The sequence below is a fragment of the Rhincodon typus genome, unplaced genomic scaffold, assembly GCF_021869965.1.
Source record: "Rhincodon typus isolate 14 unplaced genomic scaffold, sRhiTyp1.1 hic_rhity00000743, whole genome shotgun sequence".
Lineage (NCBI taxonomy): Eukaryota > Metazoa > Chordata > Chondrichthyes > Orectolobiformes > Rhincodontidae > Rhincodon > Rhincodon typus.
In genome coordinates this window covers 11799-33836 of record NW_025966381.1, presented here as the reverse complement: position 1 = coordinate 33836, position 22038 = coordinate 11799, and the positions used below count along the sequence as shown (strand labels likewise).

The window sequence follows — 22038 nt, the reverse complement described above, 5'->3', positions numbered from 1 at the left end:
TGTTTAAAGTGAGGAATACCATCAACCTACATTGCTGTTGGTTAGATTTTACAGGCCATGAGCGAGTGTTTCCAAGAGCAGAAAACACAAATACACTTGCATTTCCATTTAACAGGGATGAACCACCTATCTAAATAACTTAAGTCATTTCCCACAAAAAAGAAATGCACACATTCATTACACAAATTTCTCTTAGGTGCATTTATTAACAAGTTGTAAAGCTTTGCTGAAGCATACATACAGACTTGTACACAATTAACACATTTTATAAATCTAGCAGTTATCAATTCTCCAATTAATACAAAAGTATGGGCTAAACAAAAAGTAGTTTATTATGCTCCCAGAATCTATAATTTAATTGGCGCATTTTTATCCAGTTCAAATATAAGAAAGGTTATCTTAAAGCTGATCTCTTATTTGCTTCATCACAACTTGCACTTAATACAAGAGGTATATACAAATGTCACTGTCTTTCCATTCTGAAGAATCAGAACCAGTTATTCTTTTTGTTGTTCTTATCAGCTCCAAGATTAATTCCCACAAAGTCTTTTGTTTAAGACTCAAATCAGCAGATGAAAAGTAAAATCAGCTTTTCCAAAGTAGCTGTCCATAGAATTTCAGTACTTCAAAAGAAAGATAGTACAGAGAAGGAAAGGAGGGAGTATAAACAGAGTGTTGTACAAATTTACTTCCTATTTTAAGAGCACTATTGAATTTTCTAGTTTTTTCCTATAGTATTCAGGACTATCAACTATTTTACATACCTCCATTTTAACACTCAAATGTTTCTCTTAGTTAAGATTATAAAATATTGTCAATGTATGTGATAAAAGTTTGCTCATCCTAACCCTAACTGTGCAACCTCTGCCCCACCCTCCTCACTGAAACAAATTGCAGAAAACCAAGTGTAATGTGGGAAAAATAGATCATTGGAAGCAATCAACTTCTAAAAGAGCTACTGGAATTTCCCTTCACTCCAATCTTTCAAGGCCAGGTTATTTTGTTTATATGCTGAGAATTTTAAACAATCCCCCAGAAAGCCCCATTTCCACCATTTTGGTGTTAAAGTGGCAGCAAATAGTTGAAACAGTCCTCAAAGAGACATTTCTGTTTTGGTGCTGGCATGAGGGTCTGTACTTAATTTGCAGCAGTGTTCCTCTTCCATCGAAGCCTCAGCTGGAGGCCAGACCTCTGTATTGAGTAGGCAGAACAACTCGAAAGCCAGTGTAAATAGGATGCAAATCAAAGCATTTTCAACATGGCATTATCCAAATTTCCTGCTATACTGTTACTTGCAATGCATGAGAGAAAACAGTGAAATATAACATTTAAAACACTTCCCTCTTAAATGGTCATGAAAGTCACTGAAGCCTACAAACTCAAGATCACATCAAGCTCCTCAAATTCACAGACAAGACAATATCTACCCTTTCATTCTTAGCTCCCCATCCTAAATTAATTGCTTTGGTTAAAAATAAAAGCAGAGTCCTTCTATAAGTTCTGGTTAAAAACTGCAGAGTGTGCCCACATGCTTGAATTCATTAAACTAATCTGATTAATGATGTGTAAATTTAGCTAATGTCTCTTACTTACTATCACAACGGGAATTTTGGAAATAAAAGTTGTTCTATCCATGGAGATGCTTTACAGACCCACATTAAATCGGAGAGGACAGTATCATGGAAGGTTAGCATGTGTTCTGGTGTGATGTTTTAGAAGAGGTACCATCTTCATACAGCAGACATTTGATCATATAAATAGGCAAAACATCAAGGCAAAACATCACTGCCAAAAAGGATCCTTCATTATTTTTAAATACAGGATGTGACTTTAAAAGAATCAACCGACATCAAATCAAAATGCTGTCATCTGCTCCAGAGCCCATTGCTTACAGCACCTAATTTTAAACAATCAATGCAGCACTGAACTTTGGTTTGATTATAGGTGTTTATCCAGTTGAAGCTTTTAAACAGATCTAATTGCTTTTTCACACATTGTTTTCTTCATCGATAGGATGACATTAGAAGTAGAAGTGCATACTGTGGACAAAAGTAGAGTAGCCCTTGGAATGAATGCAGTAGAGTCAGACTTTGCTGCACTGACTCATTGCTTTCAGTGAAAATATAACTTATAAATACTTTCAGATCATTAAAATTAAAGTTTAAGAGGATAGCCCTGCAGTATGTAATCTGACTTGTCAAAAAAAATGCAGTGGAGAAACATTTAACATTAAATAAGTTATTAGCATTTGCAGTTCATTAAAAGCCATGCACCAAGCCCATTTGCTTTAATGCCACAACCCATTACATTATATGATTTATTGTAGTGAAAGATAACAAAGTTACAATAAAATTAATCACCATTAATTACATTGCTCTTGGGATGATTATTGTCACTATAAAATCACTTACCTGAATTCAATCAATCCTCTATTAATTTCACTGGATTTCTTTCTGAATGACCTGCACCAGCCTTTCATGCACTATAGAAATTCAAAGAGGGCATTTGGCTACAAGTGGGATTCTCTGAAGTGGAATTAAAACAGACAGCTGGAAAATCAGAGCTGGTTAACTACATGGAACAGCAGTTGATTTGCTGCTGATTTCTATACAACCATCTTTGGGTTTGGCCTGTAATTGGCCAATGTCAACAAACAAGATCTCCTATCATTTGGAGGCCTCATTACTAAGTGAGTCAAACAAAATCTGTGTGATAAACCAAGGAGTTAAACTCGGGCAGTCCCAATCTGAGAGTCAAGCATTTGAATGACTTTCAGCTTGTCTTCTCAAATGGTCTAACATCTGGGAATGGAGTACTTTTTCCACCACAGCTTGTCAATTGACAAGAAGGAGAATCATAAAGGCTGAAGCAAAAGATGGATTAGGTTATTTAGAAGAGCAAATAAGACAGAATGAAACAAAAGAAGCAATTCCATCACTCCTGGATTCGACTCAGCAAGTTAATTAAATTTATGCAACACATCATGCTGGTACCCTGCTTGTCTCGACTGGTACTTTTAAAGATTCAAGCACATTGCAGGGGAACTGGGATATCAGTAAGTGCATAAATGTTTCTTTTAGAACGGTAGATTGTTGTACAGTTGACATCTTTGATTCCAATAAATAGGAGAAACAAGTAGTTAGGGATTAGTTTGGTCTTAAAAATGGGCAAATGCTCTTTCTAGTATCCTCAAAAAAAAAACACACAAATAAAGAGAAGCCACTACATGCCAGAGAGCTTTTTAAAAAAAGTGAATACAAGGTCCAATCAATGAAAGAGCATGTGCCGAGGAGCGATAGGAGGAGCTTAATACTTGTCAACTTGGAGTACAAATCTTCAATTATATCACAGGAACTGTGGCAAAAAAAAAAAACAACAACCAAATTATTAAATTGTGATTTCAAATCTTGTGGTTGAAGGCAGCATTTAGAACTGCTTTTAAACACAGGGCAAAGGATTGATCATTAAAAAAGGGTCAGAGATGGGTTGTGGTGGAGACCATCCAAAGTAACAAACAGCATAGTGTATTGGTTTAAGTATATTTACAGTGCATCACTCTTTAGCTAAATAGCCAAAGCACAATACTGTAAACTCTATTACATAGGTTTCAAATGCTTATACTTCAATATCTTTCTTCTTGCTACGATCTTTGTATTGCACAGCTTCAGGCCAAAATTATATCAAGTTAACACAAAATCCATTGTACTGGATCAAACCCAGATCAGGTTTGAGTGTCTAGAAACATGAGAATCTGATTTTTTTTCCCCATTCCCCTTAAGTTTGTTTTTAAGAAAAGTAGCTCATTCAAATGATACAGGGGACAAACTTCCTTTCTCTAACCACCAAACCTATAAAGCATTCCTCAGCAACATTCCTAACAAGGTTATCTAAGTTATTTTCTTACAGAAGAGATTTTATATAGAGTTTAAAAACAGATTTTACATCATTCCAACCTTTCCATACCAAAAAATTCTAAAGCCTAGATATGATGCTGTACAATTACGTGCCAAACAGCATCATGACAAAGTGACTATTTTTACAGTGGCGTTATTTAAAATAGCAAAGTAATTTTGCAGGGATCTGTTCATTCACTTGCATCACAAAGTAATTTCTTTAATTAAACTCTTAGAATATTTTCAATACTATACTGTCATTACAAGTTGCATTTTTGCATTGTTTAAAGGATGAAATTCATCAACACTTGCTAACTGCTGGCTCCAGATAGCTACTGAACACCAGCAATACCCCAAAATTGCAAACTGGTCATGTTAAGTGAATACTTTTGCTTTCAAAAAGGCAATAGGAATTCTAAGTCTTCCTAGTGGAAAAGATCGTTGTAGGACTTCACCCAAATCATTCCTATTGCCTAAGAACAAAGATATCAAAAAGGGACTTGCAGTCCAAGATGCATTTTGCTGCTGGATGCTGGAATGAGGCTAGGAAGTAGCTCACTTTGAATAAAAAAATGCAGCTTCTAATAACAGTGTTTTTAAGAAAGTAGACAATTCACAAACGACTGGGAGAATCAGCACTTCAAACAGATTCAATTGTTCTTCTTCTCCTCCGCTGGAGTGTATGGTGGGGGCTGATCCTACAATAGAAAGCACTTGTTTTATCTCCAAATTTGAGTACATAAGCAAAGATACAGGCAATGTCCTTGGACTGATAAAGTAGAAAATCTGGTATATAAAGATTTTGAAATGGCAATACAGGTAGTTCTGCTATAATGAGTGTTTAGTTAACACAAATTGGCTGCAATGCAATTGTGGATACTGTTTGGATAACGCAAACATTCTGCCATACAGGAATGGTGATTTTCTATAGCACAAGGTCACACAAGAATGCAACTATCTCATTATATGAGAACTACCTGTAATTAGTGTCAAGCTAGCAATTTCCAATGTGTGTTTTCTTTTGGTGAGTGGGATGGAAGAGCAAGTAACTGTGGAGGCAGAAGTTAAACATGTCCTAATTTAAAAAGGCAAGGGTCCCAACAAAGGAAGAAACATCATTCCAGACAGACACAGAGCTTCAATTTAAAAAAAGGATTTATGCACTGACTTGACGTGAAGGTCCCAAAGAATTGGAAAAACTGCAACTGATTACCTCCATTTCAAAGTATAGAGGGGAGATGTAAAGCAGGAAACTATAGGCTAGTTAGCCCAACATCTCATTGGAAGTTTGCTAGAAAACATTAATGGGGGAGGAATACCAGGCCATCTGGAAAATCACTATCAAGCAAAGTCAACATGGTTTCATGAAGCAGGAATTTTCTGTTTTTAAAAACACAATTTATTGGATCTCCAGTCAGAAAGGAGCTCCATGACCAGTGGTGTTCCCCAGAATTAGTGCTGGGACCTTGGTGTGTGTATCTGAAGTTTTCAGATGACACAAAGTTGGTGGAGTTGGGAATAGTGAGGAAGGTTGTCAAAAGGATACAGCGATATGTAGATCAGTTGGGTTGATAAGTGACAGACAGAGTTTAAACCGAACAAGTCTGGGAGGTTAAGTGAGCGAGGCAAGTATACAGCAAGTGGCAGGGGCCTTAGCTGCATTGATATTCAGAGGGATCATGCAATACAAGTCCATATTTCTACAAAAGTGGGAGCACAAGTGGATAGATGGAGGAGGAGTACGGCATGCTTGCCTACATTGGTAAGGGCATGGAGTATAAAATTTGGCAAGTCATGTTGCAGCTGTATTAAAAAAAAAACAAACTTTATTTGGGCCATATTCAGCATAGTGTGGCAACCAGAATCATGCGCACTATAGGAAGGCTGGGGAGTCTTGAGGGTCCAAACAGGTTTAACCAAGATGTAGCCTGAATTAGAGCGTATTGGCTATAGAGGAGAGGTTAGACAAACTTGGATTGCTTTCACTACTGTGTGGGAGGCTGAGGGGGAACCTGAAAGAAGAACATAAAAATTATGAGGCACTGGTGGATAGTCAAGAGAATTTTTCCTAGGGTGGCAAAAATCAAACACTAGGGGGAAACAGATTGAAGGTAAGAGAGGGAAAGTTTAAAAGGAGATGTACAAAGCAAGGTTTTTAAATAATTTACAGAGGGCATTATGTGCCTGGTACCTTCTGAGGTGCAGAAGTAGATTTGAAAGTAACGTTTATCAGGCATTTAGATAGACACATGAATATGCAGGGAATGGAGGGATACTGATCATGTGCAGGCAGATGGGATTAGAGTGGCATCATACTTGGCACAGACATTGTGGGCCGAAGGGCTAGTTCCTCTGCTGTGATGCATTCTTAAAGAATGCAAGAAGGGCAGATGGAGTGTGGGGGGGGGAGGGGGGGGAGGAGAAGGGGAAAGAGGAGAGGAGGAGCTACAGAGAGTGCAAGATATTTGGATTTCCCAAAGTTGTTAAATGGAGACTCAAAAGAAACAAGTCAGTCATCGGAAAGATTCAACCTTTAAAATAGCAGCAATGAACTCTCACCATTGGCATATACACACTGTGAGGATTGGACGGATTGTAGTAAGCACTAGAAGCTGCTTCTGCTGCTTTAGCTCCACCTGCAAAAGTCAAAGTTTAAACCAACACTTTCCTTCAAAAAAGAAGAAAAAAATTCCCACACCTGCCATTGAAGCCATTTCTTCCTCCCCTACCTAAAAAGAAACATTCCTAAATTCTCCCTTCGCAAAGTATCATTCCTGACCTTTTCCCTCAAATACTACAATCGGAGTCTGCTGCAATTTAAGTGATTTAGGTCACTGCTTATAGCAGGCAGCAGCTACAAATCATTTCTATAAAAAGGTCAGATTGATAGCAATGAAACTGAAGAAAGAATCAGGACACTCTAGACAAACTAAAAATTGTTTAGTGCCATCTCAATGGTGATACACAAGGCTTTCTACAGAATCACCTTGCATTTTACACAGAAGTCAGTGTCAATTTCTTCAACACCACCATCTGAACAGTGATTTTCATCACCGTAAAAGAACCCAGTTAGCTTAATATGTATTTGTATATTTAGCTTTCCTGTAAAGTAATCTGCATTATTCATCTCAATTACTCAGTGGTAAAAAGTCCCACATTCTCACCACTGAGTAAGGGGGCGGAGTTTTCTGCTACTTTTCTTCATGACTATCTTGTATGTTTGGATTGTGCCAAAAGAAAATATAGCCACTCCCTGAGCTTCACAATAGTCAATGATCCACATTACCAAGTAAATGAACTACAGGCCTCATTCTGAAAGCATCTGAAGTATGCAACGTACATACCAGGCAATCCAGGGTCAACCACACTGACTGGAGGTGGTCCAGGATAGGGAGGCGGAGGTGGTGCATACATGTCCATTGCAGGAGCAGAAGGATAGGCACCTGAAAATGCACAACACGTATACAGATTACAAACCAATTTGTATTTCACTTGAGAAAAATAACAAGGTGTAGAGCTGGATGAACACAGCAGGTCAAGCAGCAGAGGAGCAAGAAAGCTGACGTTTCGGGCCTAGACCCTTCTTCAGAAAAATCTTGAGGTGTTTCTATGACAGCAATTGTTATCAATACACAGTAGGTAAGAAGTTCATTCGAACAGATTATGCTGGCATCAGTGGAAATGCCTGGGGTGACAATGCAATAAAACTGACACCATACATCTGAATCACTGAGGCCATGGCCTGCATTTTTGCTAATGTTCATCCATATCAATTGAGCAATTCCGGACTTGATCCTTCCTATGAATGTATTACTATAATAAAACTATAACTAGAAAACATTTAGGCAAAAGGACGTTAACAGAGTACATCTGCAATGGATTTTTATTAACTAAGTAATTTGATACACAATCTTTAGAAACTTAAAACAGCAAAGTTCTGGCCTCAAGAAAATTAAGACAATGGGATATGGAATGTTAAAAGGTGGCTACAGTACTGGCTTTGTAGGGAGACAGTATAAACAGGTGATTTTGATTCAACAAATGTAAGTTAGATACCTTTCTTTCAGAATATAAGATTTTGCAACATGGCAGAGGTAACTTGAAACACGACAAGGAAATTGTCATATTCCTGGGAGAAATAAGTGACCTTAAACCTATAGTTCCCAAAGTTCTCCATCACTCATGGCTTTCCTTACCCCACAACACAAAGAAAATTAGGGACGGGCAACAGCAACATCCATCTCATGAAAGACAATAAAATGACTAGTTCCGTTGTAGACTAATTGACAGAGATTAATTCTCATTCAACAACTCCAATACTATTGTAATATGCAACAGAATGGGAATTGGCACACTAGTATTTTACTATATCACAACTCTCATGTTCTTCCAATCTTTCAATAAACAAAAAAAAAAAATTTGTTGCTGCTCCTGCTGCTACAACCGAGTATGAAGCCCATCATCTTTTATGGTGTTTACCACCTCTTGTTTTAGAAAAAAAAAAGTTCATTTTCTTTACCTGGTGGAGGACCATACTGGTATCCCATTGGTGTAGGTGGAGGCCCATAACCTCCATTCATAGGAGATGGCTGATAGGGGTATGGACCATTTGCTGGGGCAAATCCAAAAGCCATGTCAGCCATTGGTGCATATCCATAAGCAGCATTCTGTACAGGAGTACCCCTGGAGGCTAAAGGGAAAAAAAAGGCAGAAATTAGATTTTGCAATGACAACCCACACGTTGTGGGGGCACAGAATCAATTATGCCTTAAAGTAACAATTGTCAGCTGAACAGCAAGAGACAGACTTGTAAAAACAGGTTATCAACAGCATATTACAATAATGATAGGTATACACATAGAAAAATCTCTTGTTCAGTGTGCATTTTCAAAAGCAATCAGTAGAAGAATACTACTTGCAGTTCCTTTATATTGAATGATTGGTGAAATGTTACTAAGTGGGCCTTAATCCTAATGCCAATCACTAGTACATCTGTTCCCCTACATTATGTAAACATTATAGTCAAGGGCTAGGTTTCTTGTATGAAATTCTTACTAAATTCAGTACATTTGCACAATTTACATTATGTCAATAGAGTGTATTTTAAGTGCACGAGGACAAAATCTATAAACGCACTGCCAGGCATGTGCCAGTTCAGGTGGATGTAGCATGAAAACCAGCACTGCATATCAAACCTGAGCTGAAATAATCAGAAGTTCTTAAGCACAATTAAGAACATTAGATATAAGAGCAACACTCAAGATACACTGCCCTGTCAGGCCTATTCCATCATTCACTAGAATCATGTCAGATCTTCTGCTTCAACTTTCCCACCTTAAACATATATCCGAAGATTCCCTTAGTGTGTGGTACCTAGCTATCACAGTCCCGGACACACACAATAACTGAGCATCCGCGCTCCTGAGGTTGGAGAATTCACTGAAGACATTTTCCAGTCAGTAACAGAGTTTTGCTTCATTTTGATCCCAAATGGCTAACCTCAATCCTCAGGCTAAGGCCCCTAGTTTTAAACTCCCCAGTCAGGAGAAATAGCCTCAACAACTCTAATAAATTCTAGGTATTTCAAGAAGGTCATCTCATTATTTCTAACTCATGAGAACAGGCCCATTTTACTAGATCTCTCCTTGAAAGGTCAAGCCTCTCATGTAAGGAATCAATCTCGTGATTGCACTACGTCCACTCCAAGGGAAGTGCATCCTTCTTTGGGCCTGGAGAGAATCTTTGTGACAGAAGATAGTGATTTTTGATCTCTTAGGATTCAAGGGATTTTGGGACATGGCAGGAAGTGGAGTTGAAAGTAAGCCATGATCATACTAAACAGCAAAGCCAGCTCAACAGGGTTACTCCTGAATGTATTTATGATGCTTCCAGGCAAAGGAGAATGCTACAATTCTCATAGTTGGAGTAGAACTAGGGGATTTTGCTGTGCTTCTGGATCTGTGACACTTCCACATACTATGCAAATACCAATACTGAAACCTGGTGCTAACCTCCTTTTCTACAGTTCTCAATTCTATCAGGACAGACAACAAGCAAAGGGTCATTACTTGGGCTTCAAATGTATTTAAATTCTGTATGTTAAAAATGTCTAAAATTTCTTTGTTACTTTTATCATCAAAGATATTGATTTTAGTTTGAAGAGATGCTTCATTTGATCTACTTGCACCCAATCTGCGGAAATACTTCCATTCAAGGACTTCGGGTTGTATTTGGATATTAATCGACTAGAAAATATTTCCATCCAAGTGAAGATCATTCACATGATTACAAATTACACCTTTGTATAAAATGGACAGGATTTAGCACATCCATCTCTAACCTACCTTGTTGAGCAACTTTGAACATCAGTTGTCCAAATTCAATGGCTCCGCCGCTGTTAAAAACCAATTTGAATGAGGCCTGTCCTTCCCAACCACCTGGAAACCAAACAAACAAATTAGGACTAGGACAAAGACTTAGGTTGTTCTTTAGGTCAGCATAACACGTTCTAAAAAAAAAAATTGGGTTGGTGTTGCATTTAAACATGCAAAATATGAGCAAAGGGAGGCTATTCAGCCCTTCAAAATCAGCTCCACCATTCTATATGATCATGGACGATCATCCAACTCAGTATCCTGTTCCTGCTTTCTCCCCATACTCCATTGTCCGTTTAGTCCCAAGAACTATGGCAAACTCATTGAATGCATTCAATATTTTAGCCTCAACCACTCTGTGGCAGAGAATCCCAAAGGCTAGCCACAATCTGGGGGAAGAAATTGGTTTTCAATCTTAAGTGGCCTCATGGTCCAATCTTTCTTCATACAGCAGTCCTGCCATCCCAGAATTAGTCTGACAAATCTTCACTGCACTGCCACCATAGTCAGAACTCCTTCCTCAGGAAAGGAACCAAAACTGCACACAATACTCCAGGTTTGATCTCACCAAGGAGCTGTACAATCACAACAAAACTTCCAAGGTCCTGTACTCAAATCCTCTCACCTTGAAGGCCTTCCTCGCCACCTGTTGCATGTACATGCTTACTTTCAGCAACAGGTGACAAGGACACCCATGTCTTGTTGCACCTTCCCTTTCCAAACCTAATCACTATTCAGTGAATGATTTGCCTTCCTGCTTTTGCTGCCAAAGTGGATATACTTCATCTACCATACATTTGCCTACTGACTCAACTTGTCCAAATTACAGAAGCATCTCTAGATCCTCCTCACAGCTCACTATCCAACCCAGTACGTATTGTTCCCCCATCTAAATCATTAATATATTGTAAATAGCTGGGTTCCAACCACTGATAGTGGCAGTATTCCACAGGTCACTGCCTGCTACTCAGGTCGGTGTTTATTCACACTATTTCCTGACTGCCAACCAGTTTTCCATGCATATCAGTACACCACCCTTGTCCCATGCGCTTTAATTTTACATGCTAGTCTCCTATGCAGGACCTTATTGAAAGTCCAATTAATCCACATCCACTGACTCCCCCTCATCAACTCTACAAATTACATCCTTGAATAAAAAAAAGTCCAATAGATTTGTCAAGCACAATTTGCCTTTTGTAAATTCATGCTCTGTACAATCCTGTCACATTCTAAGAGTGCTCTGCTATTAAATCTTTTATAATGGACTCCAGTATTTACCACATATCAGGCTAACTGGTCTATAATTCTCTCTTCCTCTATTTTAAATAGTGGCTTTACATCAGCAATCCTTCAATCCATAATCTATAGAATCTTGAAAGATGATCACCAGTGTTTCCACTATTTGTAGGGCCTCTTCCTTCCAAACTCCTACGTACTCTAGGATATTGATCAAGCCTTGGGTATGTATTGGCCTTCAATCCCATCAAGCTTTCCCAACACCATTTCCTTACTAATACTATTTCTTTCAGTTCCAACCTCTCATGAGACCTGGGTTCCCCAAGTTTTGGGACTTGTGAAGGCAAGAGCTAAACTAGGAATTAATAGTAATTAACACAATTTCTGACTATAAAGGAATCTACATTTGTCTTCATTACTATTTTCTCTTCACATACCCACAAGGTTTTGTAATCAGTTTGCTATTCCCTGCAAGCTTACTCTCATTCTATTTTCCCCTTCTTAAATCAATCCTTTCGTTCTCCTTTGCTGAAATCTAAACTGCTCACAATCCTCAAGTCTGCTGCATTTTTTGGCCAATTAGTGTGTCCCTTCCTTGGAGCTAATAAGACCCCCATTTCCCTTGTTAGCCACAGTCGGGCCACCTCTCCAGTTTTATTTTTGTGCCAAATAGCAGCGCTACCTGAATCACTCAATGTCAAAATGAAAATGGGAGCACTGTGCCCAATGACACACACACACACACACACACACACACACACACACATGGAAATCCACTAACACAGCATACAAATCTGGGATCTATGACCTGAATTCAAGCTTTGCTAATACCATCCTTGCTTGTACTTTGAAGATCTATAGGAAGAGTGTTGATAACAGTTCAAAAATTAATGATAACCTAATTATTCCCTATGACCTAGTGGTATTATTGCTGGACTATTAATCCAGAGACCCAGGTAATGCTCTGGGGACCCAGATTCAAATCCTGCCACAGCAGATGGTGGAATTTGAATTCAACAAACATCTGGAGTCTAATGATGACCGTGAAACAATTATCAATTGTCAGAAAAACCCATCTGGTTCACTAATGCCCTTTAGGGAAGGGAACTGCCATCCTTACCTGGTCTGGCCTACATGTGGCTCCAGTCCCACAGCAATATGGTTGACTCTGAACTGCCCTCTCGGCAATAAATGCTGACCTAGCCAGCAATGCCTATCTCCCATGAAGGAATAAAAAAAATTCTGCCAATAATCCCACTCTCTTCTCAGAAGTGCACAAAATATGAAAAACAAAATTGCATTAAGTTCCATTCATTCATTATCACTGTGCCCATTGACCTACACTGGCGCTCAGCCTCTGCAAGGTCAGTACACCAAACAATAGCACCACCCTTATCAGCAGGCTTAACAAAGTCAGGGTTAGATCAGAGTGCAGTCAGTTTGGAGGGAGATAGGTTGGATTGGGGGGGGGGGGGGGGGGGGGGTGCAGAGAAATTGAGGCGACTAATATCACGTCGCCAGTTCTCAATGAACAGATAGAGTGTGGATAAAAGGCTGGAGGGAGGGGCCCAGGCAGAGGGAGAGAGTGCTGGAACTGGGCAAAGGGGTCTGTGGGACGGGAAGAGGACTCTTGTCCAAAGAAATGAGCACGAAGTCAAAGACAAAGACAGCGGAAGAGTTTGGTGTCATGTCATGCCCAAAATTCGTTAAGATGGGGACGCAGAGGAATAAAGCTGAGGCCTTTGCTGAGTACAGAACGTTCAGCATTGGAGAGCAGAAGGCAATTTGATTCAACTAGTATTTAAGGTTTAAGCACCTTCTTCCCAGCTCTGGGACTGTGGCAACTTCACCATTTTACTTTTACTTCAACTCTTTCTGCATATCCTTTTATTGTTTTCTCCATGTATTTATCAATGCTATTTTCCCTCAATTACTCAATTTGATAACAAGTTTGTCATTTGAGAAGCACTCTGGATAAATCCAATAAAGAAACCAGGAAAAAATTCTTTGTGACTTTTCTCGTGGAACATATATTGCCTTTTAGTTTTGTTTGCTAGATGGGTGCAAAGGGGAGTTTATCATTCCAGTCAGTTAATTTGACATACTCTGGGCAAGTGACAGAAAAATCAGTCAAGACTATTTAATTAGGATGCCCTTTGACTTTAATGTCCTGCCACTCCTTTCTCACAAAACAAAAACGAAAACACACACACACACAATCTTCCCAACATGAACTTTACTTCTTGGGATTATCTTACATACCTCCGGGTTCTGCCCGAATAGTCCCCTTGATATAATTAGCAGAGAAAACAGGTTGCTCAATAGAACAGTCTTTCACAAGGTAAAAGGGCATCATAAATGACTGCATAAAGTTAGTCCCTTTTGACAGAAAGATCATCTGAAACAAAAACATCACACATCCAGAATCAATCTTGTCTTTCATATAGCTTCCCTTTGTTCCTATTCCACAAATGGAGTGAAAGCACAGAAACTCGCAATAAAAAATGCCCATGTCCAATTTTCTCTTCCCATCTCCTGGAGTCCCAGGTACTAAGGATGTTGATAGCTGTCCAGTATTAGAGTATCCATCCTACAAGCTTAGGCCTTGGCAATAAGTACTGGTAAATTATTCACCTCTCCACCCCACTCCTCCATATTACACTTAAGTATACTCCTCAGCAGAGATCAATGAAATGGTGCATGAATCTGGAACAAAAACAAAGTTGCTGGAAAAGCTCAGCAGGTCTGGCAGCATCTGTGAAGGAAAAAACAGTGTTAACGTTTCGGGTCCGGTGACCCTTCCTCAGAACTTGTATGAATCTGGTCTGATTATTTTCTTAAAGCTGCATTTCAAGCACATTATACCTGAAATGAGCAATAGAGGCTGCAGCAGTGAGCCACTCTAATGACATCTGCTTAGAGTACATCAGTAATAAATTTGTTGCCATGAAGAAACAGTTATTTTCCGAGTATTATGATAGAGACACAATTATTGAAAGAGAAGCTTACCCTGTAAGGCGTCAAGTACAATGTTCCCTTCTTGGTGCCCTTAAAGAAATCAGACTTAACAGTCATATCACTGAATGAGAGCTCCACATCCTTGCACTCCTTTAAAATGCTGCAGAAGAGAAAAAGCAAACATATTGGACTGTGAGTGCAACAAATATTGTCTATCAAAAGAAAGATTTTTGCCCCAAACATAATTGATCTATTTTCAGTCTGGCATGGCCTCCATCAATAGTGCTTTTAGTAATATCCACTGGGAAGTGCATTTTGTGGAAAATGCAAGATAGATTTACCTCTGACTTTATAATACCATAACAGGAGAGATCCTGCTTCAACTCCAACACATTAGGCTTTCTCCTCAAACAACCAAATAGACAAAAATGATTAGACAGCCGTGAAACACTGATCACCATGTGGGGAGTCAGCTAATTATGTACAAAACAGCAAAGAGCTACTTTTGGCCTCAGCACCCCAATCTACAAGTTCAACAGAAATAGATGGTTGGACAGCTTTCACATTTCAAAGATTTTTGCAGAACCATTGTTTAGGCTCAATAACAGAGGGCTGCTGGCTCTCATGGAATGATAACTCTACAAAAGGCTCTCTGGATTGAAAAGGGAAGTGAGTGGAAATCAAAAGGGGTATATTTTAGCCAATGAATATCTTGAAAACAATACTCAAATTATACCCCTACTTGGCCCCACAGATATATACATTGAGACAATTGGGCCCAGTTCCCAACAACTGAAATCAGAAAATAATCTCCCTGACCAGCAACAAATCTCAAAAGTAACACCCAATTCCACACGAATGTCAAATTGTTTGACTATCAATTACTTGACTAAGAAATGTCAAACATCATTCAATAAGCACATTGTTTAGCAAAAAATGGGTACAAGTAATTGTTTGCTGCTGGATCTACCACTCAACTGGTAGAATGTGTCCAATAATTTTAAAAATAAAAAAAAATATTTAAACTGACTAATACATCTGTTGCGAAGCTGGGTAGAGTATTTGCAGATCAGGAAGCAGGAAGTTAGAATTTGGTGTATTTGTAAGATGTTAAGGGGGAGAGCATTGTGTGGTCCCTTTAAAAGGGAAGGTGCTTTTTCTGCGCTTAGAGATTTAAAATGGATCTCTGCAAGCAGCAACTTGAAAGTTTGCAGGTACACAGCACCTGAATTGAAACATTTGTTTTGAAAGGCCATACAGTTACCAGGTCAAGCAGCAGATTTCAACCAAGATAACTGGCTAAATCCAAAAGCCTATCAATTTGAACCTAGTACTTAGATACCAAAAACCTATCGAATTTAAGTTTGATAGTTTTGACAACACAGGACCAAGCCTATTGTAAGAATATGGTCATAGCATCAGTTGGACAAAGCCCCAGAGCTAACTGCCTTCAGCTCTCGAGAGAGTCTCCAGCCCTCAGAGCCTCCACTATGTCTTAGAGAAAGCACCAACTAAATAACAACACAGTATCAACAGCATAACTAGTAACATTCCTGACAGAAGGATCGACGGAGAAGGCACAGACCATTCTGGCAGACATGTAACCGGGCTGTAATGTCGTGAGACATATCTATATAGAGATATATATTGAGAGAGATAGAACTTTATTTATTGGAACAGCATACCATTACAATCGTGCTTTATTCAGGGGTAGTTAGTTAGATAGAAGTGATTTATTCGGTTCGTTAATAGTTTAGTTAATTTGTTCACTGTTCGAATTAGATAAATAAATTGTTTAGTTGATTTAGAGTGACTGTCAGGGATTTGTTTTATCTAGCCACTAGAAGCTGCTGAAAGGCAGGTTACACCACTTTTCACACTTTTTAAAAACAGATTACGAGGTGAGGTTCTCCTCCTTGGTGTTTCAGTTTTAGTTTGGGGGGGGGGGGGGGGGGTGGATCTGGTTGTCAATCTCTGCTTTATACCAGATTGGGGCAATGCGGACAGGATGTGGCGTATGAACGGTCCCAGCAGATTTAAACAGACTTAGGGACCAGTGCCCTAGATCTTTAAATAAAACTTAAGTGAGAAGTGGAAAATCTGCTTAATTTCAGTTGCTTAATGTCCATTAAAATATAAAAAAAGTGGGCAAGTGGCTCTTAACATTGCTGAAGAGTCAAAAAGACGCTTCCCAAAATTTGCTAAGAAAGCTTTGAAAGACCAACAAAAAAAAAGTGACACTTTTAGAATTAGCAGACAGACTACAATAGTCTTAACTGGGGACAATAAGAAAGCTAAAAGTGGTTTTGAAGCTAGTCTAGCATTTAGGTATCAGAAACAGTCAAGTGCAGTGGAGTTAGGAAAAAAACCAAATTGCAAAATGAGACAACTGGAGTTGGAGGACAAAGAAAAGGGAGAGAAGAGTCCTAGCTGAAGAAAAAAAGAGAAGACAGCCATGGCAGAAGAAAAAAAAAGAAAGAATGTTCAAGTTGGAAAAGATGAAGTTAGAACTTAAGCAAAAAGACTTCTAATGACAGAAGTAAAAGTACAAGATAGAAGTGATGAGCAAACTCATCATAGCTAAACAGCCTGGTAGGGATATATACAAATGTGTCCAAATGTTATCAAAATTTGATGAAAGAGATCTAGAAGCCTTTTTCATTTCTTTTGAGAAATTGGATAAACAGACAAACTGGCCAGAGACTGTGTAGGTGATGTTAAATCAGACCAAATTGTAGGCAGGGCTAGTGAGGTGTTTGTAGCACTGCCAGAGGAGGTATCAGGAGAATAAGAAGTAAATAAGGCTATTTCGGAGTGCCTACAAACTAGTACCAGAAGCACAGAGACAATGGTTCAGAAATGCAAGAAAGCAACCAGGTCAGATTTATATGGAGTTTGAAAGAATTATATACAGAGCAACTTTGATAGATGGATGAGAGCATTAGAGATAGAAGAGGCAATAGGACGTGCTTAAGAGATATTCTGCTGAATGAGTTTAAAAACTCACTTTCAGAAGTGATAAGAACACATTTGAGGAACAGGAAGTTAGAATAGCGAGAAGAGCTGCAGAGATGGCAGATGAGTATGTATTAGTGCATAAATTGAAATCAAGCTTTCAACAGCAATTTCATTCTGCAAGGGATAGAAATTGGGAAAGAGGGAGATCCTTCAAATGAGAAACAAAAAAGTAGATCACACTGGTAACAGTTTACCACGTTAAAAAGAAGAAACCCAAGAGGGTGGGGAAAAAAATAGTGAAAGCCCTCGGGTGTTTTCACTGCAATAAAAGATGGGGCACACAAAGTCAAAGTCACAGTGCTGATGGTTTAAGAAAGGCACTGGTTAAAAAAGCTAAACCAGTGGGATTAGTTGAGGTAGTGAAGGAAATTGTAGGAGAAATCGAAGAGATGCAGGAGTGCGCACAGTCTAGTCACAGGCTGGATAGTAAGATAGCATCTAATCTTTTCAAAGACTTCACTTGTGTGGGTAAGATTTACTCAGATAGGACAGGGGAAGTAGGTAAAGAAGTTAAAATATTGAGATAAAAGAAGTTGGTCAGTCTCGAATAGTAAGAGATGAAAATATTTGCACTCCTGAAATATTGTCCAAGAAAGTGGTAATCTGTGGAATAAGGAGAGAGGAGTACCTTTCCCCTACATAAAATAAGGCTAGAAAGTCCAATCAAGAGTGGGGAAATGATAGCCAGTTTTTCCATTACTTCTGCTATTTCAGGAATACAGTTTCTTCTTGGAAACAATATAGCTTAGATCATAGGTGGGAGTGATGCCCATTGTAGTGAAAACAAAACAAAAGAAAACCAGGCAGCTGAGTAGTTAAAAGAAAAAAAATCCTGCAATTTTTCCAGACTGCAGGGTGACAAGATCCCACGGCCATAAGTTAAAACAAGAAGGGAAAACAAACGAGGAAGATGAATGAGTTGAAGTTCAGTTAGCTGACACTATTTGATGAGATGGTAAAAGGAAAAAACCGAAGCTAGTAGAGGATCAGGCAGAGGTGTTTAGTTCTGAAAGATTAATGGAGTTACAACAAAAAGATGACATGAAGGATTTATCTTAAAGCCTACTCGGAAAAAAGAATCAGAATGTACACCAGAATGCTATTACATGGAGGATAAAATCTTAAGGGAGAAATTGAGACTGTGGCAGGTTAGTACAAGAGAGAAATGGGCACAAGTTCACCAGATTGTTTTGCCAGTAGAATACACGGACAGGAAGCATTGCAGGTAACACATGAATTACCTGTAGGTGGTAATCTAGGAGTGAGAAAGACTCAGGCTAAGATACAGGAGCATTTTTCATTGGCCTGGATTAAATAAAGATGTGGTTGAATTTTGCCATACCTGTCATACGTGTCAGATGGTAGGAAAGCCACAGGCAGTAATAAAACCAGCACCTTTGATATCAATTCCTGCATTTGAAGAATCTTTTACGTGGGTCATAATTGATTGTGTAGGCCCTTCCCGAAAACCAAAAGTGGGAACCAGTATTTGCTAACCATAACAGATGTGTCTACCAGGTTTCTGGAGGCAATTCCACTAACGAATGTCAAGGCAAAAAGATTCTGTGGAGAAGGTACAAAAGATTGGCAACTGCTGTTGCATTGTGCATGGGCAATGGAAGAGAGGAGAAAGAGACTGAGAAAGAGGGAGAGCATTGAACTTGGTATCACCTTTTCTGCTGATTCTTTAAATCCAGTCACAATTCATAAGTAGGTTAGTTTGATCCTTCACAATCAAGTGAAAATTGAAACTATTACTGCACATTAATACCATGTTGCATTGTTGCTATTAAAATCCATAGACAAATTGCCATTGCTTGCCAGAGGTTATCAATTTTAAAACAATTTCAATGATATCAATCTAAAAAGGTAACGGCACTAAGAGGCTCATGTTTCCTCATTGATGGTACAGTAACATCAATCGGCGGCAGCTAGATAGTTGGAAATGAGTGAATTTTTTTGGCCTAAAGTGGACATGAAGACGGAAATAATTTATTCAGAAGAAACAACGTTGCTGCCATCTGAGGTCCAGCATGAAAAGACTGCTCCAAGAAACCTTGGGAGAAAAATCTAGGTGTTGTCCATTACATTCAAACAAGTTACTGTGTAGGCACTGTTCTGCAATTACCATTGTACCTATTACTTTCCCTTTTCATCTATGTAAAGCACCACTGCTCCACACAGAAATTACTGGATGATGTTGCAAAGATTACACGATAGTACCCTCATTCCACACAGAGGCACAGGATATCCTATCTGATTACTGATCTGTTTACTTGGCTTTCCTGCACAGGCGAGTGGGATCAGTCAAGCTGTTATGAATAAGGACCAACAGGCGGCCATTTGGTCCTTCCAGCTGCTCTGCCTTTCAATAATATCATGGCTGATCAGATTTTAAACTCAATTCTACATTCCTACACACCCCCAATAATCTCATCTCCTTGGCAATCAAAAATCTACCTACCCCTACCTTAAAAATATTTAAGGAATTTGCATCCATTGCCTTGTGTCCCCTCAGGATTTTATATTTCAATTAAGTCACCTGTGACTCTAAACTTCAGAGGGTACAGGCCTAGTGATAAGGCCAACTGTCCATTCCAATCTAGTAAACCTTGTCTGAACTGCTTCCAATGCATTAACATCTTTTCGTAAGTACTGTACACCGTACTCCAGGTGCAGTCTCACTGATAAAAACTGAGAACTGCGGATGCTGTAAATCAGGAACAAAAGCAAAGTTGCTGGAAAAGCTCAGAAGGGTCACCAGACCCGAAACGTTAACTGTTTTCTCCTTCACAGATGCTGCCAGACCTGCTGACCTTTTCCAGAAATTTTGTTTTTGTGCAGTCTCACCAATGTCCTGTATAACTGAAGCACAACCCTTGTAGCCTTGCAATTAAAACAAAAATTTTATTAACTTTCCTGATTACTTGCTGTACCTGCACACTGACATTCTGTGACTCAAACTAGGACATGGAGACATGCTTCTTTTTTATTCTTTCTGCTGAAATAACTAAACTTTACACTCCCATATTATACTCTATTTGCCAGATCTTTGACCACTCACTTAACCTATCCAAATCTCCGAGGGTTCCTCATGTCCTTTTCCCAACTCACTTTCCTACCGGTCTTCACCTCAACAGCAAAGTTACTCATCATACCTCTACAACTGATAATGACTTGATTGTAAAAAGAGTTGCAATCCCAGCATAAACCCTTGTTGCAAACCAGTTGTGGCCAAAGAAATAGTGAGAAAAAAGAGACAAGACCGAGGCTGATACCGTAGATAAGGGCAGCAAGTTAAATAGTCAAGGCAGGATTGACAAATTAAACTGCATTTATTTCAAGGTAAGAGGCCTGACAGATAAAACAGGTGAACTAAGGGCATGATACGGAACATGGTACTGGGATATCATAGCTATTACAGAAACATGACTCAGAGGGACAGGACTGGCAACTTAATGTTACAGGGTATAGATGCAATACGAATGATAGAGAGAGGGGGGAAGAGAGGAGGGGAGTGGCATTTTGGTCAAGGATAGCATTACAGTTGTACTTAGGGAGGATAACCCTAGGAGAATGTCCAGTGAAGTTGTATGGATGGAATGGAGGAATAAGAAGGGATGATCAGCTTATTGGATTGTATAATAGGACCCCCAAAAGTTAGCAGGAAATTGAGAATTAAATATGTAAGGAGATCACATATCTGCAAGATTAGGATTGTAATGGTACGGGATTTTAACTTCCCAAACAAAGACCGAGACTGACCGTGTTAAGGGCTTGGATGGAGAGGAATTTGTAAGCGCGCATGAGGAAAATTTACTTATTCACTAAGTTCATACTAGTAAAGGAGCAAAAGTTGACTTTCTTGGGAAATAAGGTAGGGCAAGTGACCAAGGTGTCAGTGGGAGAGCACGTTGGGGCAAATGATCATAATTCCATTAGTTTTAATATAGTTATGGCAAAGGATAGACTGGATCTAAAAATTGAAGTTCTAAATTGGAGTAAGGCCAATTTTGACAGTATTAAGCAAGAACTTCAAAAGTTGATTGGGGAGGCTGTTCACAGGTCAAGGGATGGTTGGAAAGTGGAAGGCCTTCAAAAGTGAGATGACTAAAGTTCAGAGATAATATGTTCCTGTTAGTGTGAGGGGCAAGGTTCGTCGGTGTAGAGAATGCTGGATGACTAGAAAAACTGAGGCTCTAGTCAAGAGAAAAAAAAAAAAAAAAAAAAAAAAAAAAAAGAGGCACATGTCAGGTATAGACAGCTGAAATTAAGTGTATAAGGTCAGTAGGAGTGTACTTGAGAGAAATCAGGAGGGGAAAAAGGGGACACTATCTAGCTTTGGCAAATAGAGTAAAAGGAGAATCCAAAGAGATTCAACAAATATTAGGGGTAAAAGAGTAACTAGGGAGAGAATAGGGCCCCTTAAAGATCAGTGAGGCCATCTATGTATGGAACCACAGGAAATGGTCAGAATACTAAATAAATATTTCATGTCAATATTTATTGTGGAGAAGGACATGGAAGCTAGGAATGTGGGAAAATAAATAGTGAATGGC

At 39.0% G+C, this 22038-nt stretch overlaps 1 protein-coding gene across 3 annotated transcripts; it reads right to left on the bottom strand.

The window, feature by feature from the left end:
- Positions 1–186: 186 nt before the first annotated feature.
- LOC109928636 (WW domain-binding protein 2) lies at positions 187–14719 on the bottom strand. Of its 3 annotated transcripts, XM_048592168.1 has the most exons (7): positions 14513–14719; positions 13766–13901; positions 10238–10330; positions 8413–8583; positions 7238–7336; positions 6453–6529; positions 187–4591 (listed from the first exon to the last, which is right to left on the bottom strand). In XM_048592168.1, exons 1-7 carry the CDS (start codon positions 14702–14704, stop codon positions 4544–4546), a joined length of 816 nt encoding a protein of 271 aa, XP_048448125.1. In that variant the 5' UTR covers positions 14705–14719; the 3' UTR covers positions 187–4543. The 3 variants fall into 3 exon arrangements, with proteins under 3 accessions (XP_048448125.1, XP_048448124.1, XP_048448126.1); XM_048592167.1 differs by lacking the exon at positions 6453–6529; XM_048592169.1 differs by lacking the exon at positions 6453–6529 and having other exon boundaries at positions 187–3354.
- Positions 14720–22038: the final 7319 nt, after the last annotated feature.

Excerpts from the sequence above, each read along its gene's own strand:
- LOC109928636 (XM_048592167.1), bottom strand. The coding sequence starts at position 14,704 with ATGTTTGGGGCAAAAATCTTTCTTTTGATAGACAATATTTGTTGCACT. Across the intron at positions 13,902-14,512 it reads TGTACTTGACGCCTTACAGG|ATGATCTTTCTGTCAAAAGG; the intron begins GTAAGCTTCTCT and ends TTTTTGTTTCAG. Across the intron at positions 4,592-7,237 it reads GGTTGACCCTGGATTGCCTG|GATCAGCCCCCACCATACAC; the intron begins GTATGTACGTTG and ends TTTCTATTGTAG.